This window comes from Bidens hawaiensis, unplaced genomic scaffold (genome assembly GCF_021521415.1).
Source record: "Bidens hawaiensis isolate Kalapana, Puna unplaced genomic scaffold, B.hawaiensis_p1.1 tig00001433_1, whole genome shotgun sequence".
Lineage (NCBI taxonomy): Eukaryota > Viridiplantae > Streptophyta > Magnoliopsida > Asterales > Asteraceae > Bidens > Bidens hawaiensis.
Window position 1 is genome coordinate 259,403 of NW_027491080.1, and position 26,935 is coordinate 286,337.

Genomic DNA, 26,935 nt, shown 5'->3' on the forward strand with positions numbered 1-26,935 from the left:
ACTTTAACAACGTGGATGCATGCTGAACATTGGGAGAAGGTTCGTGCGCTGTTAGAATCTAATTCCCCCTTATCAATTATCATCTGACATTTTACATATGACTACCTTTCACTTTTTCTTTTCTCTTTTCTTCACAACTCTTTTATTATTTTTTTTCATTTAGCTACAACATGAATCTTCTTTACTCTCTTATTTTAGTTTTGCTTCCTAAAAACAAATCATTTTTAGGCTTTACCTTCTGCCTATTTTAAGGTATTGGTTTGTTAAACTAAAAACGAAATAATGGCATAGTATGCTCTTATTTTCTTAATTCGAAGCCCATATTATACTATTAGATAGGTGTCCGTGCAATACGATATGTAATTAACACCACACATAAGTTGATGATTACTAAATGAAATTATTTTACAATAAATTAAATAAATTGCTACGTTACAGGTATAACCTGTATAAAAAAGATAACCAAAATCGCATGGAAAAAATATATAAAAAAAAAGTAATTTTTAATATAAAAAAACACAAATTAGATTACATGCATGTCAAGTATTCATTATCCATTGATTAAATTTTAGCAAAATACAGTAATGTTTGAAAGAAAAATTATAAAATTAAAGATAAAAAACAAAACTATAAAATTTTTAACCAAATAGTCTTTGGCCTATTGGTATAAGGTGTTGGATAAAGATTTGTCGCTCTAAATAATGAGGTAACATGCTCCATATGTGAACAAAATGAAAACAATGCCGTTCAAAAAATAAAGAAAACATACTCTAATTTTTATTACCGCTAAGTAAACTTGAATGTCATGTAGTAGAAGATGATCGTAAAGATTATATAATTCTAATTTCTAAATATAATTCTCGTAAAGATTATATAATTCTAACTATAATTCTAAGTATGAGTAAAGTTTACACTAATTATTACTAAATAAGTATAAAGAAGTACATATATCATTTATTATTTATAATTTATTTCTTAGTGCGTCACCCATGTAGCTTCCTTCCCAAATATTTCAACGAACATTTGTTTTTACTAAAACACTCGATTTATATGTTATTCATATTTTAATAGCCTAGTGTAATTGGATATTCTCACAAGGTGGCACCTATAAAAAAACTAAATATCACAATTCAACATAATTTTATTTTTTTTAAATCAAAAAATATAGTAATCTCATAGTAAATCAAAGAAAATAAAATGTTTGTTTTTATCATGTAATTTTTTTGTAGATATACATTAACGTATGAAATAGTTATGATTGTTTAAAAATCACAGGAGTAGTTGGTTACGATTAAGGGGAAAATGTAAAAGGTTGTAAAATTGATGGGGGCAAATATGTAAATTTGTTCAAAAGACATTTTTAACTCTAGAAATTAATTAGCACATGCATTGGGTGTTGTGTGTTGAACGCTCATACTTATAATACTTAAAGCTTTAGAGGTTTTTGCCTATGTTATTATGTATATTATATAGATATAAATAGCACTACTACTACTTTGGGGCGAAACTTGGACGAGTTCGTCGGAGGGCTTAAATTTTAAGTTGAAAACATGTAAATTTACACTACGTATAAGGTAAATTTACACCACTGTGCAAAGAAAATGGGGTGGGCCCACCCCAAACCCTCATTAAACTTCGCCCCTGCTATTACTACTAACATTAAGGGTGTTGATGAGTCAAACCTGACAATAACCAAAAAGTTTAACAGAAACTTGAACACAACTTAGAATTAAAAACTTCGTCAGGCGCCTGTGTACTTGAGGTTGGCATAAACGCGATTTGTCTAATTTTTTTTCTTGCGTAACTTTAAAACTTGATTCTCATTTCTAACTTTTAATTGGGAAAATACTCAGGAGCTGCTCTATAAGGTTAGCAGGGGTAGCATTCGTTAGCCCTCAACTTTTCGTTGGTAGTGTAAAAAAAAATTTTATGTCAATTTTTGTATTTCGTTACCCTGAAAAAATATAATGTTACCCATATTTATTTAAAGTCCAACAAAATTAAAAATTCAAACTAATTAAAGGCTATATTAATTAAAGCCCAATAACCCATTAACCCTATTTGTATATGTTCATCATTATTATAGTTTAATTTTGTTTCAGCAGGTCGGGGTCAAGGCTCTGATGGTGCAGGCAACATGCGAGGAGAGTTTAATGGATTAAAGCTTTGATTTGAGAGATAATCCATCAGCACGTTACGTTATTACATACATTGTTTTGCTCATCAACGTCAGTTTGTAATTGTGGTTGTTGCAAAAAAAAAAGAAAACTTACCGGTGTCAAAGAACATAATGAATTTCTTGACATTGTTGTTAATACGGTTTGTGCTTCTTGAAAAAGAAAAGATATGATGTTGGGGGTAAGAGAGAGAGAGTGAAAAAAGAAATTCTATCCTTGTGAAAATAAGACAGAAAAAAGATTAAATCAAGAGATTTCCCTTGTACGAGCCGAAGACACACGATAGGGTTCTCATCATAGAACAATCATAAGTTTGTTAAAATTATTCCCGGAAGTTGTTGAGGTATTTGATTTTATTAAAAATGATGTGGAGAGCGTGTAACAATGATCTAATGCGAAAGGTATTCTATCATATTTTAAGAGTCTTAAATTTGTGTTTTATATATACTTGTTGGACGATATTTTAGGCCTCATAATGCTCTATCAAAACATCTTCAAAAAAATGAGTCAAGACTTATTAAAAGTGTTTGTTAAAGTAAAAGAAAAGGATATAATAGTTTGATTTCAAGTTTTCAAAAACCGAAGAGGATAAATTTATAACCCATGTGTTTAAACTTATTTATTATCTTCTTTCTGTTTTTGTTTCGTTTACATTGTATAAAATACGATAAAAAAAATTTTGACAGTTACCCCTAAAATGTTGGTCTAGATCCGTACCGAAAATACTTAACCAACTTAATAAACACCTTTTGATTTATAAAACAAACGGATCAACCCTGAACCCATTAATGTTTACCCAACCCACCTATTTAACTAAATGTGTTAAGTGTGCTTGACACTTCGACCAAAAACTTATCCAAAGTTCCAAACCCATATGAACCAAAACCAAATCCATAAAGTTCGTGTTGGGCACTTGGTGGGCACTATCATAATTTCAGACACCTATATTGTACCATTTGGTTATGTACTTAACTAAGGTTTAGTGTGTTGTTAGTTTTCGACTTTAGGAGTTTAGGTGGGCCAGAACTGTCAAGAAGGCAGGAAGGCCTGATAGGCAGAAACTTAGTTTAACTTTTAACAAACATAAATTTAGGCCTAGGAGATCTGTAATGATAAGTCCATTAAAAGCCTATGCAAACTGGGCCAAATTGCGAATCTGCGATTAGTCATAGTAGGCTACTGTTACGTAAACTGTTAGGTCCGGCCCAGACAGTGTGAACGAAAAAAACACGGTTTGGGCTTAGGGTAACAACTAAGAAGGACGTGTTCTGGGCCCAAGCTTTGCACTATTTTTCCCTCTTTATTATTTTGATTTTAGTAATAACTAATTATTGAATTAAAATCTTAAATTTCTGTTTTTTCAATTAAGGACCCGTGGACCAAATCAAGTAGCCACCCAATTTAAAACTAGAAGTTGTTTCTTTATTACATAGAGAAGGGTTAGTTTCAAATAAGAAGTTTGATTTTCCTAAGAAGACTAGGAATGAGGGTATTTTAGACACTTTAATCTCAAAACCCACTAAAATTAATTTCAAAAATCCACTTACATAAAACCCAATTGCATCTTCACTCATCTCCTACAACCATCACCACTCCACCGCCCACCGCCACCACCTCGCCGGAAAAGTCCGAAAAAATAAAATGGAAAACACCATGAAAAACACTATGAAAAAAAACACAATAAAAAACACAATTGTATGACACAGTGTAAAAAAACACAATGGAAAAAACACAATGAAAAAAAAAACACAATGATGTATAACACAATTTTGTAAAACACAATTCGGTAAAACACAATTTGTAAAAAACCCACTAATTTTTTTTTTAATTTTTATATTACAATATGGTACTCATATAAAAGATAAAAAGACACTCGTTATTATGATGAATTTGTTTTTCAATAAAAACATCGTATAAAAAAGTTATGGACGTTTAAAAATAATAGGGGAATTTGACATGTGTCTTGCATGTGGAGAGAGAAAGTCAACAAATGTGTTATTCCTTTTATACCCTTCCCCTTATGTTCATACTTGATTTCCCCCTAAACTAATCTCAACCCTTCATGTTTAAAATAAATGGACAATATCACTTCTTATCATTCCTACAAAAAGTATACTTTCTATTATAACCTAACCCATATAGAGAAAAAAAAGTTACAGAAAACGTCTCTAAAATAACTAAAAGACATTTAAAGAAACCCTTTTATAGTATAGATCTATTATAATATATACAATTTCGAAATGTCTCTAAAATAACTAAAAGTCGTTTATTTAAAACCTCAAATCTATCTACTTATTCTAATAAAGTAAAATAAATATGGATATTTGTCATGTTTTGGTTAATTCTCACAATTTTTTTCCTCCAAAACTAATATACCCTAATATATGTAATAAATCAATAATGATTCACTTTCCTTTTACACTATATTTTTATAATATCTATATATTTTTATTAATATAAATATCCACATATTATTTTACTATATATTTTAAAATACTTTGTGAATTTCAAAAATCAACAACAAATCATGTTTCTCAAATGAAAATTGTTTCGGGTTTTTTGTGAAACTTAAATTTGATTTTATGGGTCAAAAGTTGGTAAAATGATTGTTTGGTACAAGTTAACTGTATTTAGGTTAAAATTTGTAATTGGTCAAAAATGAAAATTTTGAGTATTTTTAAAAGTTTGAGAATGCAATATAGATTTATCGTCAAATTTGTTATGGGTTCAAAGTGTTGACTTTAAAATGTCAAAAGTATGAAAGTTAGAAGTTTAAACATGATTCGGGTTTCAAATTTATTTTTAAGAGCATTTTTTGAAATAATCAAAAGGTTCGGGATTTGGCAAACTAACTATTTTTCCCTCAACTATTAAAATATAAGAAAATATTGCGAGCACTTTCGATGTGTCACCCCCATGCCTATCAATGCTTCTAACTTTTATCAAATTTGAAATATTTATGTCAACATTAATTTTTCCTTCAATGGTGATCATAACGTTGTATGGGAAGCATGTCATGCAAAACTATGCTGAAATGAATATTCACAAAATTGAATGGGTTAACATGTTATTTTTTATGTTGTCATTATGACAAAGTCGAGAAGCCCTCTGAAACTTATCAAAATCTTTTTTATGTTGTAGCTCAGAAAAACATAGCTCTTGAAGAACATCCATTGTTACAATTTAATGTTTTACTTTCCTTTGATGGGTGGTAAATTGATAAATATATCAATAAAAGTAACGCTCCTTTTGTATTTAGGCTGAGTGGTTAGAACTACTATCGTATGAGAAGCTTTATTTCCGAAATTGGTTCATAACCAAAAGTCTTTCAATTATACATATATGACACCGAGAATGAATTTTTCAATAGAAAGAAGCATTCTCGGGTACGTTTTTGCACGGGCATTTTTTTTATTAAGTTTATTTAAAAAAATCATTTTGTGATATATATAAATAAACTCAATTTATGTACACATTGTATAGATACAAGCATAGATGTAATACATTTTTTTTTCATATACGCTATGTAATTGTTTTTTTACTTATAATTTTATAATTTGAATTATCTCGTGTATGACACGGACTCTAAAACTAGTATAGTATATATGTTAAAAATATACAATTTCAAAAATGGCAAAGATAAATGTTTCATATTTAGTTTTCCTGTTTTATAATGTTTGACGTTTGGTTGTGTTTGTGCATAATGGAATTTTTTGGAGTTTTAAATATATATTTTTATTTATAAGAGAAGTGAATAAATAGAAATTTCACTTATAATTGTTACTTTATGATTTGGAATATACGAAATATTCCAGCTATCAGCATCAACATTAATTCTTAATGTTTCAAATTGTATAGAAACTTGGAAAATGCTGTAGATAAGGAAATAAAACAATTCAGGTACAGAGAAAGAAATTGAAAAGCTCATTGAGCTAGTTATATAAGCATCAAAATCCAAAACTCAAGCTAATCATCCCTCCTCGCTTCCATCCCAGCATGTCCGCGATTCTCTCAACAATCTCCTCCCTCTCCCACAAAACACCAAGGAGGGCACACTTCTCAAATTATGGTTGAAATGTGCTTAATAACGTTATTGGGAATGTTTTGATAGATTTCACCGTGGAGTACTGATTAACATATAGTTTAAAGCAAGTTATAACTTTTAATGCATGATCAAGCATCAGGTTTAATACTTAATGTCATGTTCATTGAAGAAAATTATAAGATGTTATTTTGCTGCGCATGTTTATTGAATAGGCATCCTTAATGTCATGTTGATGATAGGTGAAGGGCATAGGTAACCATGATATATATGAATGACTGAATTTCAGTCACCCAGGTCTCTTTATAGCAAACTCTCTATTCAGCAGAGTATAGAGGAAGTAACATGTAACATTTAGGAAAAATCCATATTTATTTTGTACTAAAGTTGTCAACTTTGAAAATTTAAGGAGTAAAATCTCAAAAACTAGTAATAGGAAAAATGAGATAAGGAAAAATTAAGCATATTATATTAAGGAAACAAGAAAAATCCATCCCCCATGGAAATGTGGAATAAAGTGAAAGCATTCCACATGGGTATAAATAACAAAAAGATACTCTCATCCCACAAGGAAACAAACAAAGAAATGGAAGCTCTTTATAAAGAAGCAAGTTTCCATAGAAATGTTTTAATGTGGCTAACCACTCTCCATAGTCCTAGGCGGAGGGTGCGAAGCACCCGAGGCGCACGGACACGAACACGGACTCTGGTGATGGCGTAATGTGGCGTTTTGATGGCGTATTTGGAGCATCTTCGCGATACGCGAAGAAGCAAAACCAGACATCTTCGCGATACGCGAACTGACATTTCTGCATGCGTGACACGTGGCAGCACCTGGTGACACGTGGCAACCCTACTGATGACTCAGCGAAGCTAGTGCACCTTCGCGATACGCGAAGCAGCAAAATTTCAGCTGTAAATAGAGGGGTGTTCGGCACATTCCAACTCACACCAACCAATTCACTTTTCATACGTTTTGCATTGTTTTGCGTGCCGACCTCGAAAGGCGTACTGACCTCGTGAAGCCTGCCAAGCTCCGAAGCTCTGACGGTGTAAGCTCTATTACGCGATATAGAGTAGAAGTGCCGCTCGATCAATCATAAGCATTAAACTCCAAATACCCGTACGAGACAGAGGTTCTTATTAAGTTATTATTTTAATAGCTTAGACCATAGTCGGGAGGTATAGCCCAAACCTTTATCACTGTTAAATATAATATAGCTTTTTATAAGCAAAAATGTTATGGTTAATTATAGTTTCTTCATGATTAAGAAACGTAATCATTTTCATGCAAAAGGTATAATTAAATAGTATTTCTTAATGATTAAGAAATATACTATTCATTCACAGATTATAGACAAAGTAATGTTTCTTCCTGAAGAAGAAACCTGATATATAATTAATAAATAAACAAAGGGACTAAAGGTCCACATGTTTTGTACAAACAGACGATTTGTCAAGGTTACAGCTATACAAAACATACTACGGGGTCTGAAGCTAGATCATTGATCTAGACATTTATATAAATGTTATACTCGTACGATAGGTCCGAGATAACAGCCAATCAATCAAACAGAAAGCTAAAAACAGAAACAGGAATCAGTAACAGAAACTGATTTACAGACAGGGGTCAGTAACCGAAACTGATCAAATATACAGGAATCAGTGTCAGAAACTGATTACAATCATAAAAGGTGAATACACCCTAAACTTTTACAACTCTTTTAGAGTCTGAACTGTTTACATAGGATTTACGAATCCTTAAAACTTTGTGTTACAATAATGAGAAATGGGCATACTCAAATTAAGAGTATACATGTGTCTGGATCCATGCATATCATCAAACATGCCTCTGGTGGTCTACAGGACTGATCAGAGAAATAATATTGTGTATATGATTAATTGTACACGTACTTAGGGTAATTGTAACCCAATTGAGTTGGGTGCCTAATGAGTATTGTCACAAAGGTATTATTATTGATTCACACACTGGTATTATTGAGTCAGCGTCATTCATCGGCTGTGTGCTGACGTATTTTTCCCCCATATTTCAGGGAAAACTGTAAAGAATAGAACTGACAGGCAAGACTGGATAGAAGATTGGAGACAAAGTCATTAGAGGTGATCTGATGACTCAGATATTTTATTCAGAATATTATAAAGAATAATATTTTCAAAAGATATGTATTTAAATTTTCAAACGGGTGTTCAACTCCCAAAATTTCAATATAATAATGTTTTTCTGAAAAGACTTCCGCTGATATGATATTTTACAATATCCAAACGGGTATTCTAAACCGACATTTTATAAATAAATAATATATTTTAAAGACTTCCGCTAATAACCCGCAACTCTGATATATTTTCAAAACAGATACCAACTAACGGGCGTCGCACCCAGGCCCTGAGTCAGGGTGTGACAGTAATAATTGCCTCTTTATTACCGATTAAGATTAGGTCCTAAGAACACACAAATATGTACATGATGCAAAGAATCACGTTTGAAGACAAATAAAGATGTGTCCGTCTCGTTGTAAGAGAACCCCTTCTCAATAAGAAAAACAATTTGACAATGAAACCAAGCACGCGATGCTTGTTTAAGACCAAACAACGGTTTGTGCAATTTACGCACTTGATGAGAAAAATGAGATTCAACAAATCCTAGTGGTTACTCCGTATAAATAGTCTTATTTAGACGTCCATGCAAAAATGCATTTTTGACTTCTAGTTGATGAAATTTCTTGTTATTGACGACTAATGAAGGAACAATGCATATCGTTGTAGCCTTATCCATCAGACTATTTGTGATGCAAAGTGAATAGTTTCTCATGTAGAGCTAATATACATTTAGGAATTTAGGCTGCAGTTTTAAAAGCCTTAGGATCATGTGAGGCAAATAGAGTACTTGTAAGAAACGTTAGATATGAATAAACCGATGTAGTAAGTAGATGTAGAATCTCCAAGAAAACTTGTATGGGACATTAGTGATGGATCTATTGAAGATATAACGCCGGGAATAAGAAATGATAATTTATCAAAATGAGCACGTCGAGTGACATAAATCATTTTTGTTGTTAGATCAAGGAAACGCTACCCCTTGTAACTGAAAACTATAACCAACGAAGATACATGGAAGACTTCTTGGTGCAAGTTTGTTACTTGCATAATCTCTAAGATAAGGATAAATTTGACAACCAAGAGTTTTAAGATTGTTATATTTCGACATATAAGGAAAAAAACAATTCAATCGGGCAGCTTTCGTTCTCCTTTGCACTGCTCAATCTTCCTTTTCTAATTGAAAATAGCAAGCCACTTTGCCCAAAAGTGTTTTGGCAATTTATTAATAATGTAAACTGTGGGGCTGAAAGCATCAACCCGGTCGGATGGTGGAACACAGGCATTAAAGAGCATTGCAAGCCCCAATTTAACAATACTGCGATGCTTTATTTCAGCTCATCCATTTTGCTGAGGTATATATGGGGAAAACTAATGAAAGGTGTTATTCTCTTCAAGTAATTTTCTTACATTGACAAATTTTGTACCACCAACACTTTGAATAACTTAATCTTTATGGAGAATCGTGTTTAAACAAAATACATAAAAACCTTCAACGCATAATAGAACCCAGATTTTGCTTTTAACGGCAGAACCAAGTAAACCTTTAATAGCCATTGGTAAAAAGTAAAAAACCACATAATAATAAGGTTTGTTGGTTGTTATTAATTCAAATTATCATCTTTTGGTCGTTTGCGGTCCCAACTAACGAATTGGCTTCTAATGGTCCCATCTTTTAACATATTTGTTCATAACGGTTCGCGACTAACAGAACGTCGTTACTTGCAAGGTGCCGGAAAAATGCTGTTAGCCGGAAAAAGTCACATTTTTTGCCGAAAAACTCAACATGAGCACCACTAAACATCGTGACCACCACCAACTGACTCACCACCAACCAAACACCACCACTTGAGCGTCACCAACCAATTCCGACAATGGTTCTAGAGTTCTGACGACCTCAGTAATTGAGTTTTTTACTAGAAAAAGTTTTCTGAAGGTCCGATTCAATGTTACAAATATGTTTAGGACGAAAATGCCAAGTTTTCTAAAAAATGTCAGTTTTCCAGCCAAAAACGTTTTTCCAGCGACCTGCAATTAACGACTTTAGAATTCTGCTAGTCGCGAGCTGTTGCAAATATAACAAAAGGTGGAATCGTTGCTAACCAATTTATTAGTTGGAACCGCCAGCGGCCAAAAGATGACGGTTGGAATTAATAAAAACCAGCTTATCTAATAATCATGATAATGCTCAACCGAGGCCAGAAGTGTTGAACCCCACAATAAGTGATATTCTTTCGATAAGTGACAATAAGAACAAATAATTGGTTTAGGCAAAACAGAAGTAACAGATAAACAACTACGTTTATTCAATAGATTTAATAATATCAAAAATCAGTATGCCTTAAACGTTTATGCCAAAGTTCAAAAGAAGAATGTGCACCTGATTGATAACCCGCCACCATAGCCTAATGCCAACCATGTAAATCATATAGCCCCTTTTCACATTTGCCTTGAACAAATACTATTTGAAGAAACACTAACCGGACCCCGGGCAGATTACGGATAACCTGGGGGTTAGATAGATGTTTCCCACGAGGGGTTAGACCCGGTAAAGATGGTTCTTCTGATAACCTGCAAAACAGACACCGTGAGCTTGTCACTGAGAAGGGGGGGAGGTTCCTCCGTGTGACCACCCTCCGGCGTGAGAATCAGACTAGATTGCTCTTTAAATATAAATGTATATTAAGAGATTGCTAGAGCAGATATCAGGTATAATATGATAAGATATGTTAAGATGAGATGATCATACCATTTGTGGTATTTATAGCCGAAGGTAGGTTTCCAAGGAGGTGTGGCCGGCTGCAATAGTATTCCTGTTCAACCAACAGTGGCCTACGCACATGCCCTGCTGGTAGTTGGTGGGTAGGCAGCGGCTGATAGTGACCAGGCCTGCTGTGTACTATTCCTTTTCCACCAACTGCCGGCTATGCACGTGGTATGTCAGTAGTTGGTGAGTAGGCAGCGGCTAATAGTGATACAGTACAGGAGCATGCTGCTCGCCATACTGTTGTCAATAAGCTGTCGTATCTTTAGTCAGATCTTTTGCCCATACCTCGTCAGGTACAGTACAGAAGATCTTCCCGTATCGTACGGACTGGCTTATTTGGGAGGGAGTATTCCCCCTCCCGCCCTTGTGCGGGATTGTTCCCGGCTTTGCTCATTCCTTCAGGTGACACTGAGTGATTGAGAGCTAAGTGCCTTGTGCGTGTAGCCTTGCTGCGCGGGTGGCCTTCCCTGATGGCTTGTATCCGAAGCTGCGGGAACAGGCGGAGTCCTTCACCATTGGGAGGCATTTCCTGCGGGAACAGCTTGCGTACTGCGCGTAAGGACGTCACGTCTCTGAGCATGGTGGGTCCTGCGGATCCAGTTGGTTTCTGCGCAGACGTCCCTCTTCAAGGTGAGTCTTGCGGGTCCAACTGGGCTCTGCTGGGACCTACCTCTCTGAGCATGGGGGGACTTGAAGAGGTAGGTCCCAGCAGAGCCCAGTTGGACCCGCAAGACTCACCTTGAAGAGGGACGTCTGCGCAGAAACCAACTGGATCCGCAGGACCCACCATGCTCAGAGACGTGACGTCCTTACGCGCAGTACGCAAGCTGTTCCCGCAGGAAATGCCTCCCAATGGTGAAGGACTCCGCCTGTTCCCGCGGCTTCGGATACAAGCCATCAGGGAAGGCCACCCGCGCAGCAAGGCTACACGCACAAGGCACTTAGCTCTCAATCACCCAGTGTCACCTGAAGGAATGAGCAAAGCCGGGAACAATCCCGCACAAGGGCGGGAGGGGGAATACTCCCGCCCAAATAAGCCAGTCCGTACGATACGGGAAGATCTTCTGTACTGTACCTGACGAGGTATGGGCAAAAGATCTGACTAAAGATACGACAGCTTATTGACAACAGTATGGCGAGCAGCATGCTCCTGTACTGTATCACTATTAGCCGCTGCCTACTCACCAACTACTGCCATACCACGTGCATAGCCGGCAGTTGGTGGAAAAGGAATAGTACACAGCAGGCCTGGTCACTATCAGCCGCTGCCTACCCACCAACTACCAGCAGGGCACGTGCGTAGGCCACTGTTGGTTGAACAGGAATACTATTGCAGCCGGCCACACCTCCTTGGAAACCTACCTTCGGCTATAAATACCACAAATGGTATGATCATCTCATCTTAACATATCTTATCATATTATACCTGATATCTGCTCTAGCAATCTCTTAATATACATTTATATTTAAAGAGCAATCTAGTCTGATTCTCACGCCGGAGGGTGGTCACAAGGAGGAACCCCCCCCCCTTCTCAGTGACAAGCTCACGGTGTCTGTTTTGCAGGTTATCAGAAGAACCATTTTTACCGGGTCTAACCCCTCGTGGGAAACATCTATCTAACCCCCAGGTTATCCGTAATCTGCCCGGGGTCCGGTTAGTGTTTCTTCATTGGCGCCATCCGTGCATAAAGCTAGAACTTCATTTTTCTCCAGTTTTTTCAAACTTCTGGAAAGATGGTTAAAGAAACTCCGGTAACCACAACCCCAGCTACTGGGGGGAATACTGGCTACACAGTCTTTACGAACACTACCCCGGTTACCCAAGCCGGGGCAAGTGAAGTAAATTTTACGAACACTACCCCAGTTACCCAAGCTGGGGCAAGTGCAGTAAATAATCGCTCACTGGGATTCACCGATACCCAGTTAGAGAAACGAACAAGACTCCCCCGCCAAACACTCGATGAAGTTAAGGCATGGGCGGAGGCACGTCAGAAGGAATTCCAAGCTGAGTTGGACGAACGCTTGCGTTCCGTCCAACAGGCTGACGAATTCGAAGAATACTTGGACGATGACTCGGAGGAATCCGACTCCGACGCGAACCCTCGCCATAGGGCAAAAGGGAAGCGTAAGGAAACGGACTCCCAACCGAGAAGGCATTTTGGAGAAGCCTTCAAACCAAAAAACACAGGTGGAAGTCCACGTGACTTCTCCAAAACATTCAGACCAAACGTTGCAAATGCGGGAACGTCCAAATTTGCAAGGGACATTGCAGAAGCAATTGCCCCAAAAAGTGCCAAACAAATGTCCAGCATAGGCACATATGATGGTATATCCGACCCAGATGATCATTTGAACAGATTCATAGCGGGGGCAACCGTCAGTAGTTGGACGGAACCTACGTGGTGTTACATGTTCCAAATGACGCTTGTCGGGGCTGCTAGAGCGTGGTTCGATCGTCTACCGGTCAACCACATCTACGACTGGGCAGACTTCCAACAGAAGTTTAGCCAACACTTCAGCCAGCAAAGAAAGTATACCGAGGAGCAATGGACAATCCTCAAATGCATTCGAGAGGAAGATGAATCTTTGCTAGACTTCATCACTCGCTTCAACTCGAAGAAGCTAAGTCTGGGTAACATTAGCGAAGATCTTGTTCGCGCTGCTTTTATTCAGGGCGCGAACGACCCAGAGCTCATCCGCACCTTAACGGGTAAAGATGGCATGCCATCCACATGGGATGCCATCATGACAGCAGCTAAACGCTTTGCGGAAACGAAGAAGCAACTGGGTAGAGATCTCCCACAGAGCACAAACCTCTACACCCAGAAAACAAGAGAAGACAACGTCCTTACCGCCCGATTAAACAAAAAGCGGAAGCTAGGCATTTGGCAGTCAAGGGTAAACTTTGACACCTCATCCGGCTTGCAGCATCGGTTAGGCGGAAGGGGTAACGTACAGTCGAACCAGAACTCCAGATGGACGCCGCTCACCAAAAGCGTCACCGAGATATTCGCTACTGAGGAGCTCCCATGGCCAAAGCCTCCAATAATCCGACATCGTCCCAATGCCGATCGGAGCAAATACTGTGACTTTCACAGGACAAAAGGCCACAACACTGAAGAATGCACAGACGTAAAAGACATGGTCGAAGCATTTGTCAGAGATGGGACGCTCGCGCACCTCGTGGCGCAATGAACGCTGAGCAGGCTGATGCGTGTAGAACCCCAGCTGGGGAAAACACGAATAAAATTGCAGCTTCAATATGGAGACTACATGCTGCGTAAAGAACGAGATCCCGAACCAGGTATCGGCTCGATGGCACTCCCATCCCAACATGTAAGGGAGCTTAATTACACAGTTTGCATGTAAATCAATTCCAAATTTGTAAAGAAAAGGCCCAGAGCCACTTCTAATGGAAATGATTCTCCTTAGAACATCGACGCTGATGATTTTACATTTATACTTTTAACACTGATGCCGGTTTTCACCGCATACATAAGTGTGAGTCGTTGCGTGGGGAAGGCGGCAAAACCTGCATAAACCCAAAAAATGGCAAACCTTCACGCAGGTCAGTTGAAGGGGAAAAGTTCAGTCATCCCACTAAATGAAAGTGCCGGTCTATCCGCATGAATCATGATAGAGGAAACTGAACACTAACCTATTAACAACCGCGCGTCGAACGGTTAATTTATTCAACACGGATATGCCGGTTTTCACCGCATAAATACGTGGGAAGTCGTTGCGTGGGGAAGGCGGCAAAACCCGCATAAACCCAAAAAACGGCAAACCTTCACGCAGGTCAGTTGAAGGGGAAAAGTTCAGTCATCCCACTAAATGAAAGTGCCGGTCTATCCGCATGAATCATGAGAGGAAACTGAACACTAACCTATTGACAAAAGGATGAGGAAAACCTACACGCAGGTCAGATATAGGTAAAGTTTAGCCATCCTACTAAGTGCAAGTGACGGTCATACCCGCACAATCACGAAAGAGGAAGCAAAACTTCACACCTATTATCTACCACGTTCAAAGGTTAACTTATCCTCAAAAAAGATGAGGAAAACCTCCACGCAGGTCGGATATAGGTAAAGTTTAGCCATCCTACTAAGTGCAAATGACGGTCATACCCGCACAATCACGAAAGAGGAAGCAAAACTTCAACCCATTATCTACCACGTTCAAAGGTTAACTTATTCTACACTTGGAAAATTGCTAATTTAAACTAAAGTATGCAAGTCATATAACGTTTATAAAGCAAGGAATCCAAAGAAAGTAGCGGTCTTACCCGCACAAAGATTTATATTTCACAATGATTCATTACAAGAATGGCCGGGTAACTACCCGCCTACAAGAAAGTAAATCTATACAAGCTAAATCTATCCTAGCAGTGGGAAGGGATCTTCAGGATCAGGCTTCAGGGCCACTTCCACTTGGACCAGCACCAACAGTAGAGCGTGGCAGTTCAAGGAAAGCTTTAAGGATAGCTAGCCCATCATCAGCAGCAGCAACTTGGTTCACCTTCTCCACTACCGGATGCGGGAAGGCGGCATACTGATTCACTGCTTGGTCGTAAACAGCTTCAGTATCAACATTGTACAAAGGGAAGTTGGAAGGCGGGATGCCTTTCTCAACGAACCCTAGACCAAGCAGGAAGCCGGCCTTTTCCCCATCCTCGTGAGAAGCGTTGAGGACTGCGCTCATAGCATCGTCATAAGACGTCTCTGAGAAGACCCGATGCACAACCTACAAGAAAATATACAAGTATCAGAACCTTTTCTATTTACAAAGAAAAGCGTAAAGACATGAAAAACATACCTGAGACAACGCTTCTCGAATAAGCCATTCCTTGGCAACCAGAGCTTCTTGGAGGGCAGCTTGAGCTTCGTTACGGGCGCGTTCGGCTTCACTCTTGTTGAGGTTGGCAAGCAACACTTCTTTAGCCGCAGCCTCTTCGACGCCCTTTAGCTTCCGCTCAGTATGGTCAAGCACCCCCCTCTGGTCCAAGATCTCCTGGAGCTTTTTGGCGTCTTCCATCGCCAAGGCATCATGAGCTTGCTGGAGAGCCTCTAATTTGGCTTTAAGCTCTTCATTCTCCACGCGTAGAGGCTCAGCAACAGCTTCAGCCTTGGTGGCCCTCTCGGTTGCGTTCCTTACAGTTTCCTTAGCCAGCCGAAGCTGTTCATTAACAGCTTGGGCAGCCTTGGAACGGGCCTCGAGCCGAGCCTGAACTTCAACCTCGAGGGCCATGAAGGCCTTCTCCTTTCCCGCAGCCACTGCGGAAAGCCTTTGGTTCTCCTCCCGGACAGCCCGCGCCTGAGCCACTTCTTTAATGCGAGCTGCTTTTAACTTGTCGTTTTCACGACAAAGCAGCTCGACGCGCGGCTGCATCCGGGCCAGGAGAACCCGAAGCTCATTGGTTAGCCTACCCTCCTGGTAGCTAGCCATGGCTTCCCCCAACGCACCACTGGGAGCAGCGTGACGAGCCCATTCCACGCACTCCACAGGGGTGCGAAGGGTTGTTCCTCGGCGAATGTTCCATCGTGGAACATACACTTCATTGGAATCCGACACTGCAAAAAACATAAAGCAGTTAGGAAAAGATGATAAAAAAATATATATAAAATGGGCCAAAAGAACCCTACGCACCTGTAGGGTCAATAACAGGCCGATAGCCGCCAAACCCATCACCTGAACCCAACGGAAATCCATCCAAGAGGTCAGGCAGATGGGAAGGAGGCAGAGGTTGGCGATAAGCCCCATGCATACCTAAAGGTTCGGCCGTCGTTGCCGATGACGGAGGCATGGTAGAAGCCGCCGCGGTCGCAGCCGCGGAATCCGCAGCAAAAGTAACCGCCGGCTCGGTGAAAGATGCGGTAAAAATAGCACTCACAGCCGGCGGTGACGTCATCACAGCTGGAACAGTCGGCTCAAAGGAGTGAGCAACTGAACCAGCGGAAGCAGGCGCAGGCGCCTGGGTCGTCGCCTCAGGTAGGCTGACCAAGCCTACCGTCATGGGCGGAGTACTCTGCGCTCCACCCTGGAATGCGTCAACATCCACGCCTGCACAAAGAAGAAAAGTGTTAATGATAGAAAACTATGAAGTTAAAGACAGGAAGTTTGTACTTACGGGTTTTCTTGAGCCTGAAAGTGCGGACGGGCGGGGATGAACCCGATGGAGCCGGCCTCTTCACGCCGGTCACCATTGTCATCCTGGGCTCTTTGGTGACAGTTGTCACAGCCTCCGGAATGGTGGTCTTATCACCACCGGGATTCCCCGCCACCTCTTCGCTCTCGGTCTCCGAATCAGACCGAGGCGCCGGATCGGCAGTGGAGGCCACCTTCTCCTTCCCCTTCCCCTTCCCGCCGGCAGCCTTCTTCTTCCGCACCAACGGAGGACCATCTGCGGATTCCTCATCAGAACATACGATTAGAGGAATTCCAGCAGAGGTTTCAACATTGAGGGGTCGAGGGTCGAATAGCGCCTTACCTGGCCGCCTGGCGCTAAGGATCTCGTGGCCTAACGGGTAGACCTCCACGAACCGATCCGTCGTTTGTTCTAGGATGGGCAACTCGTTCTCGTCTAGAGCGCGAGTACCCATCCGAGCGGGACCGTCAGCCTCCCGCGGGTACATGAGCGACTGCAAGTCGTTCCCCTCTGAAATAAACAGGAAAGAAGTTAGAAGAAATTCTAAATCAACAAAGGGAAACAGAGCATACCGTAAGGAACAGAGTTCGAACCGTATTCAAGGACGATTGGGATCTTTTGCGCATCCGCAGCCTTCCACACCCGGCTCATCCCCAGCATCACCATCCCGGACTCCGCAAACCGGTAAACCGGAGATTGGACTCGGGATATCTTCGAAAACCATTCCGCCTCCTCGTAGTTGGAGGCGTGAAGGCTGGGAAGTGCTTGCCCGTTCTTGAATTTCATGGCAAGGGGGATGGCGCGAGCGGAGATGTAGAAGAACTCCCGCTTCCACGAGCGAAGACTGCGCTCGGTTGCGCAAATCTTCAAACCCTTAATCCGGGTTATCAACGTATACCACCCCTGGATGCACCTCCAAGTGTAGAAGGTCATCAGGCGGTCAACATAGGGCTCAATGCCCAGAATCCGGCACACCCACTCGAAGTGGCGAACCTTGGCAATCGCCATCGGGTGCACCTCAGTCAGGTGCACACCGTGCCTCTCAAGGACACGGTAAACAAACTTTGTCAATGGGAACCTAAGATTCCCATAAACAAAGAATGCAGCATATACCCCGATCTTGCCTCTGGGGGCATCGTACACCGTCTGATGGGGTTCAGGAAACTCAGGCTCGAGAGACTCGAGCATGAACTTCCTGACGACGTACCGATACAGATCGACAGGCAGAGCACACTGGAACTCGCCAGCAGTACTCTTGTCATCGGCTGTAGATTCGAGATCACGAGACGACATCTTGCAAAAAGAAAGAAGAAAACGATTTCAAGAGAATGCTCGACTGAAAGATGAGTATTCGCCGGAAATTGTTCTGAAGATGAAGAGAAGAGTGAAAGTGTGGATTACAAAGAACCATCTCCCCCTTTATATACTAATCGCAATTAATGCGATGAATTTAATGCGGAAGAGAGAGAAATCAAAGGTGCAATGAAACTATGACACGTGGCAAAAAGCAAGCTGGCAACAGCTGTTGAAAGGACGCGTACCATTAATTTCGAGGCCACGCGCCCGAAAAATCGCGCCCACGCGCCTGAAAAAGCGTCTGGAATGACCATGTACTGTCACGTCACCATAACTTCCTGCACGTCCTGACACAGTCAGAAGAAACCGTCGCACGACGTTTCAGAGGTTTGGACTGTTCTTATCCTTTCACCAACTCTTCGAATTTCAAAATTCAAAAAGATTCAAAAGTAAGCGGGAAAATACCCCTTACCTTGGCAACCAAGTAACCGTAAGACGGATGCGGGTACAGTGTTAAGGCAAAACCCTTCACATACCTAGCACCCGCAGGGAATTGAAGCCAAGAATAACTTGGCAACCAAGTAACCGTAAGACGGATGCGGGTACAGTGTTAAGGCAAAACCCTTCACATACCTAGCACCCGCAGGGAATTGAAGCCAAGAATAACTTGGCAACCAAGTAACCGTAAGACGGATGCGGGTACAGTGTTAAGGCAAAACCCTTCACATACCTAGCACCCGCAGGGAATTGAAGCCAAGAATACCTTGGCAATCAAGTAACCGTAAGACGGATGCGGGTACAGTGTTAAGGCAAAACCCTTCACATACCTAGCACCCGCAGGGAATTGAAGCCAAGAATAACTTGGCAACCAAGTAACCGTAAGACGGATGCGGGTACAGTGTTAAGGCAAAACCCTTCACATACCTAGCACCCGCAGGGAATTGAAGCCAAGAATACCTTGGCAATCAAGTAACCGTAAGACGGATGCGGGTACAGTGTTAAGGCAAAACCCTTCACATACCTAGCACCCGCAGGGAATTGAAGCCAAGAATACCTCGGCAACCAAGTAACTATAAGACGGGTGCGGGTACAGTGTTAAGGCAAAACCCTTCACATACCTAGCACCCGCAGGGAATTGACGCCAGGAATACCTTGGAAGTAAAGTAACCGTAAGACGAGCGCAGGTACAGTGTCAAGGCAAAACCCTTCACATACCTAGCGCTCCGCTGGGAATTGAAACCAAGAAGGATCTTCTGGGCAATGCTTGCGGAAACGGAAATAACATCCCCGCATAGCGGGAACGTCGAGAACTACATTGTTTGAAGCTCCAGGATTGAATTGGTGGTTTTAACATAATTGATCACTATGTTCAAAACTACCAAAACCTCATGGAGAATCCACACAAGTGGGACTCAACGCTCCTGACTTGCGAGGAGGTTACAGACCTACCCGCATCATACCCAAAGATCAAGCAGGAAACTCGGGAATTCCTGCAAGTGACAAGGACTTCCGCGGGAAGAATCCCCATGGAAAACCTTAAAAAACCCTTTTCAAAACCCTTTGCTTAAGTCCAAAAGTTCACCTCACTTTATTAAACACTCATGAGAAGAACATTGGACTGGGGGGACTTGAAGAGGTAGGTCCCAGCAGAGCCCAGTTGGACCCGCAAGACTCACCTTGAAGAGGGACGTCTGCGCAGAAACCAACTGGATCCGCAGGACCCACCATGCTCAGAGACGTGACGTCCTTACGCGCAGTACGCAAGCTGTTCCCGCAGGAAATGCCTCCCAATGGTGAAGGACTCCGCATGTTCCCGCCGCTTCGGATACAAGCCATCAGGGAAGGCCACCCGCGCAGCAAGGCTACACGCACAAGGCACTTAGCTCTCAATCACCCAGTGTCACCTGAAGGAATGAGCAAAGCCGGGAACAATCCCGCACAAGGGCGGGAGGGGGAATACTCCCGCCCAAATAAGCCAGTCCGTACGATACGGGAAGATCTTCTGTACTGTACCTGACGAGGTATGGGCAAAAGATCTGACTAAAGATACGACAGCTTATTGACAACAGTATGGCGAGCAGCATGCTCCTGTACTGTATCACTATTAGCCGCTGCCTACTCACAAACTACTGCCATACCACGTGCATAGCCGGCAGTTGGTGGAAAAGGAATAGTACACAGCAGGCCTGGTCACTATCAGCCGCTGCCTACCCACCAACTACCAGCAGGGCACGTGCGTAGGCCACTGTTGGTTGAACAGGAATACTATTGCAGCCGGCCACACCTCCTTGGAAACCTACCTTCGGCTATAAATACCACAAATGGTATGATCATCTCATCTTAACATATCTTATCATATTATACCTGATATCTGCTCTAGCAATCTCTTAATATACATTTATATTTAAAGAGAAATCTAGTCTGATTCTCACGCCGGAGGGTGGTCACAAGGAGGAACCCCCCCTTCTCAGTGACAAGCTCACGGTGTCTGTTTTGCAGGTTATCAGAAGAACCATCTTTACCGGGTCTAACCCCTCGTGGGAAACATCTATCTAACCCCCAGGTTATCCGTAATCTGCCCGGGGTCCGGTTAGTGTTTTCTTCACTATTTTTATTACTCGATTCTAAATATAAAAAATGGTTGAGAAAAGAGACTATCAACCGAATTATCACTTGTAAGCTTGCTAATCCATAACAAATTCTCTATGACACTAGGAGTAATAAAAAATTCACGCAACTGAGTATCATTAGTAACTATAGAGTGACTCATGTTAGAAATAGAGAGAACATTATCATTTCCAAAAGTGACGTTATTGTTGCTCATAAATGGATATGCATGAGAGAGATTATTTGATGAAGCTGTTAAATGATAAGTGGCACCAAAATCAGCATACCAATCAGGATATCTCGAGTTGACATGACATTATGCATGAAAGGCTTAAGCCAAATTAGCATTGGCGCCTGAAGGCAAAGACTTTGTAACATAACTTACGATATTAGGCCAATGATTAACATAATGGACGTGCTAGCAACACAACTGACAGTGATGTGAACATCGGCCGGGCTTTGATAAGAAAGAGGAATCGTTTGATTCTTTCATATAATAAATAGTTTTTGAAGGAGAATTTAATGGTGTTAATTTGTTGAATAACAACTACATGAAGGGTTCCATCGATTGATGTAGAAGTTGCCATAGTTGATTAGGATTAGAAGAATAAGAAGAAAAACATGTGAAGAATGTCGACAATTGGCAATTGACGAGAAGGAGAGAGGAGCGGCGTACTATGGGCTCGTGTCAGAAGGAATTTTTAAGTACTGGAGTAAATGGTTGATACCATGTGAACATTGAACTCTCTTCATTTGAACCTTTTTTTTTTTACAAAATAATTCGTGTTAATTCGAACCTATTTTATTACAAAAAGGAAATAACAATTTATAATTTGTACCACACAAATATTTAGTTAACCTTAGCATCTATCATCCATGTCATAAAATACAGTTCTACAAAATAATTCGTCTTAATTCGAACCTATTTTGTTCATAACTTGTATCGATCACATACGTTTTGTTCTATCATCCAAACTCGTTCGACCTGCCTAGTTACCCAGATTAGTAAGAAATAATATTTCTAAAAGACCATAATTCAACAAGTAATTTTGAATCTTAGTTAATGGTGAGTTTCAAGTTAATAAAAGAGATGAAACTCCCAATCTTTAAAGGCCATTTATTACAATATATCCTTTTTTTTGTGTGTATAACAACGAATCATTAAAATGTGCTATTGGCTACATTTCATCACATCGGGATAAACGTGTCTTCCGATCAGGGGTAAACCCTCACATAAGGTTAGCACCCGTGGACACTCGGCCGAAGGCACGACTGTGCAGTGAGATAAAAACTCGTTCAGTTCAAGGATCCAACTAGTAAACGCCACCTGCTTGTCTAATCTCCCATCATCACCTGGTACCGCCAAAACTAAATGATGTGGGTAAAATCAAACCTGAGTCATATGAAACACCAAGTTTCTTCCTTACCACAACAAATATTTATACAACAATTAAAAACACAATATTAAAGTTTTAATTTCACATAAACAGTTACAAAATAAATTACTTGTTCTTTTTTTCTTTTGATTAATTTAGCTTTTTTCTTCTTCCACAATAAAAAAACAAATTAAATAAATAAATAAGAAAAAAGAAAAAAGCTTACGCTCCCACAAATTAGGTTTAAAAGGAGCCGCGATTGACCAAAGAAAAACAAGCTCTCCCTCCATCAATAAAATCCAGCCGTCCATTTAACTTATTAGAACCAATCTGAACGGTTGAAGAACATTCTAGAACCCAAATACCCCTCTTCCCACACTCCATATAAACCACCTCTTCCTCCTATTCTTAACCCCTCACGCCTCTCTCTCAAACCCTAATTACGCCGAGAGAGAATAATAACCAACACAACACAGCAATGGCCGGCAAAGGTGAAGGTCCAGCTATCGGTATCGATCTCGGTACCACATACTCTTGCGTTGGTGTATGGCAACACGACCGTGTTGAGATCATTGCCAATGACCAAGGGAACAGGACCACCCCGTCTTACGTGGCGTTTACTGACTCCGAGCGGTTGATTGGTGATGCCGCCAAGAATCAGGTCGCCATGAACCCTATCAACACCGTTTTCGGTAAGTTTTATACGATTTTTATGCTGTTTTTATTATAGATCTGAGTTTTATATGCTTATAGATCTGCGTTTTATATGCTTAATAAGTTTAGATATTGCTAGTTTGATTTTTAGTTGTATGTTGCTGTTAGACCTTTTAACATGCGGCCTGTATTCGTTTATTTTAGTGTAAATGCATCATTAACTGTTGATTTTGCTAAACTTCGATGCTTATGCGTCTAGTAATTATAGATCTGAATCAAATTAGTTGCCTATTGACGGATCTGAATATAGGAGGTTAAACGTGATGCTTTAGATTTAACATGTAGGAGATATTTTGATTGTAAGCTATAGTTTGAATATGTATTGAACCTATTCTTTGTATCTGAGTGTTTATATTTGCTTCTGTTGATCGTTAGTTATCAGAAGTTAGCTTGCTTGTGAGAATAAGTTTTATGTATTGAATTTAGTTTATTAGAACGCTTATTTTTGCACCTGCTGGTTGTTAGTAATGAGATGTTTGCTTACTTGTATTGAAGGCTGTGTTTGTTTTTACTGAATATATGCTTAGATTTGAATGCTTGTTTCTGCATTCATAAGTTTGTTTGTATATTGGTTGTAGTGTTTGTGCTTGTTGAATGTTTGTTTAGATTTGAATGCCTCAGCTTGTTTTTTTTAACATAAATCTTTAGGTGTATTAAAAGTTTTGTATGCTCTTATTGAATGTATCATTAGATCTGACTGCTTAGTTTTGTTATTGTTTGCTAGTAGTAAGACTGCTTAGTTTTGTTATTGCTTGATTAGTAGTAATAATCAGTTAGCTTGCATTTGAGCATAAGCCGTTTTATAGTGAAACTAGTGTGTGTGGTTGTTGCAACTTGTTGGGGTGTGTTTATTTTAACACCTGTTGATTAGTATATCGATTAACTTGTTTGTAACTTGTGTGCATAATGGTTTTCTATCTAAATATAGATCTTAATATATAATCGATTAACTTGTGTATAACTTGTTCCTGTAGGTTTTATAATATAAATCTGAACTTGTGCTAACTATGTTGATTACGTTTACAGATGCCAAGCGTCTTATTGGAAGAAGATTTTCTGACGCTTCAGTCCAAAGCGACATCAAATTGTGGCCGTTCAAGGTTCTATCAGGACCTGCTGAAAAGCCTATGATTTCTGTCAACTACAAGGGCGAAGAGAAAACTTTTGCTGCCGAAGAAATCTCATCTATGGTTCTTATTAAGATGAAGGAAATTGCTGAAGCCTTCCTTGGTACCACCGTTAAGAACGCAGTTGTCACAGTCCCTGCTTATTTCAACGACTCACAAAGACAAGCCACAAAGGATGCCGGTGTTATTTCTGGTCTTAATGTTATGCGTATTATCAACGAGCCAACTGCTGCTGCCATTGCTTACGGTCTTGACAAGAAGGCCTCAAGCGTTGGTGAGAAGAATGTGCTTATCTTTGATCTCGGTGGTGGTACTTTTGATGTGTCTTTGTTGACCATTGAAGAGGGTATCTTTGAAGTCAAGGCTACTGCTGGTGACACTCATCTTGGTGGTGAAGATTTTGACAACAGAATGGTTAACCACTTTGTTCAAGAGTTCAAGAGGAAGCACAAGAAAGATATTACTGGAAACCCGAGAGCCTTGAGAAGGTTGAGGACATCTTGTGAAAGGGCAAAGAGAACCCTCTCATCAACTGCTCAAACCACCATTGAGATTGACTCGTTGTACGAGGGTGTTGACTTCTACTCTACCATCACCCGTGCCAGATTTGAGGAGCTCAACATGGATCTATTCAGAAAGTGTATGGAGCCTGTTGAGAAGTGTTTGAGAGACGCCAAGATGGACAAGAGCTCAATCCATGATGTTGTGCTTGTTGGTGGTTCTACCCGTATCCCGAAGGTGCAACAATTGCTTCAAGATTTCTTTAATGGTAAGGAGCTTTGCAAGAGCATCAACCCTGATGAGGCTGTCGCTTACGGTGCCGCTGTCCAAGCCGCCATCTTGAGCGGTGAGGGTAACGAGAAGGTGCAAGACTTGCTTCTTTTGGATGTCACTCCATTGTCCCTTGGTCTTGAAACCGCTGGAGGTGTGATGACTGTTCTTATCCCAAGAAACACCACCATCCCGACCAAGAAGGAGCAAGTTTTCTCCACCTATTCTGACAACCAGCCCGGTGTGTTGATCCAGGTGTACGAGGGTGAAAGAACCCGAACCCGTGACAACAACTTGTTGGGTAAGTTTGAACTCTCCGGGATCCCACCGGCTCCCCGTGGTGTCCCTCAGATTACTGTCTGCTTCGACATCGATGCAAACGGTATCTTAAACGTCTCAGCTGAAGACAAGACAACTGGACAGAAGAACAAGATTACCATCACAAACGACAAGGGTAGACTCTCAAAGGAGGAGATTGAAAAGATGGTTCAAGAGGCTGAGAAATATAAGTCTGAGGACGAGGAGCACAAGAAGAAGGTTGAGGCCAAGAACGCTTTGGAAAACTATGCCTACAACATGAGGAACACGGTCAAGGATGAGAAGATCGGTGAGAAGTTGACTCCGGGTGACAAGAAGAAGATTGAGGACGCCATTGATGAGGCGATTTCATGGTTGGACAGCAACCAATTGGCTGAGGCTGATGAGTTTGAGGACAAGATGAAGGAGCTCGAGAATGTGTGCAACCCGATTATTGCCAAGATGTACCAGGGTGGAGCAGGTGATGCGGGTGCGGGCATGGATGATGAGCCAGCTCATTCAAGTGGCGGTGCTGGACCCAAGATTGAGGAAGTCGACTAAATGTTGTGATGCTGTTGGTTGGTTTATCTGTTTTTTTATGGTTTATTTTGTTTGAGCAAGTGTGCTCGTGATACATTGTTATGTTAGTTGGCCCTGTTTTTATGGGGTGAATTTTGTTTGGCTTTTGGATTTTATGAATTTTCTCTTTTATGTTATTTTGTGGGTTTTGTTTTTTTCTCGAACAAGCAGGATAAGGGCTGATTGACATATTGTCACTTGGGTCTTGCTACAGTTTTCCTAATGGAAAACTTTGTAAGGAAACAAGGTTCGAACAACTTGGCAAATACGTGTCTATCTACATGCGGACGTTTTAATTTGGCCTGTTTAGTCTAGATACCAAGGCTAGGTAAAAGGCTTGTATCAGAATTATGCTAAAAGGCTAGGTAATAAAGCTTTTGATTATATCTTAAAGCCGAGCCAATAAACTGCAAACCTGTTTGACGCTAAATAAAGCATGCCAACTTCCATTATGATAAAAACATACAAGACTTTAGTATACAAATTTTATGATTAGGTTTTTACATGATACTAACACCTCAATTTTATAACATTTTATGTGTTACTAGTTAATAAGTATTGTTTTATGTGTTACCTAATTATTTTAGTGTTACTTGTTCATAAGTATTATTTTATAACATGATACTAACACCTCAATTTTATAACATTAAGTAATAATAATAATAATAAATATTACCTTAATTACATGATACCATAGCTTTGCTATTGGTGGGATATACTGAGTACGATGATGATGATGATGACCTTAATTACATGATACTAACACCTCAATTTTATAACATTAAGTAATAATAATAATAAATATTACCTTAATTATTTGTGTTACTAGTTAATAAGTATTGTTTTATGTGTTACCTAATTATTTTATGTGTTACTTGTTCATAAGTATTATTTTATGTTTAAGAAAGAGATTAAAAGAAAA

General features: G+C 40.2%; 1 protein-coding gene across 1 annotated transcript; it reads left to right on the top strand.

Moving 5' to 3' along the window:
• Positions 1-22,971: 22,971 nt before the first annotated feature.
• Positions 22,972-26,120, top strand: LOC143576082 (heat shock cognate 70 kDa protein 2-like). The gene is made up of 2 exons (XM_077060276.1): positions 22,972-23,217; positions 24,266-26,120. The coding sequence occupies exons 1-2, from the start codon at positions 23,004-23,006 to the stop codon at positions 25,993-25,995; spliced, it is 1,944 nt and encodes a 647-aa protein (XP_076916391.1). The 5' UTR covers positions 22,972-23,003; the 3' UTR covers positions 25,996-26,120.
• The last annotated feature ends 815 nt before the right edge of the window (positions 26,121-26,935 follow it).

Excerpts from the sequence above, each read along its gene's own strand:
- LOC143576082 (XM_077060276.1), top strand. The coding sequence starts at position 23,004 with ATGGCCGGCAAAGGTGAAGGTCCAGCTATCGGTATCGATCTCGGTACC. Across the intron at positions 23,218-24,265 it reads CCCTATCAACACCGTTTTCG|ATGCCAAGCGTCTTATTGGA; the intron begins GTAAGTTTTATA and ends TTACGTTTACAG.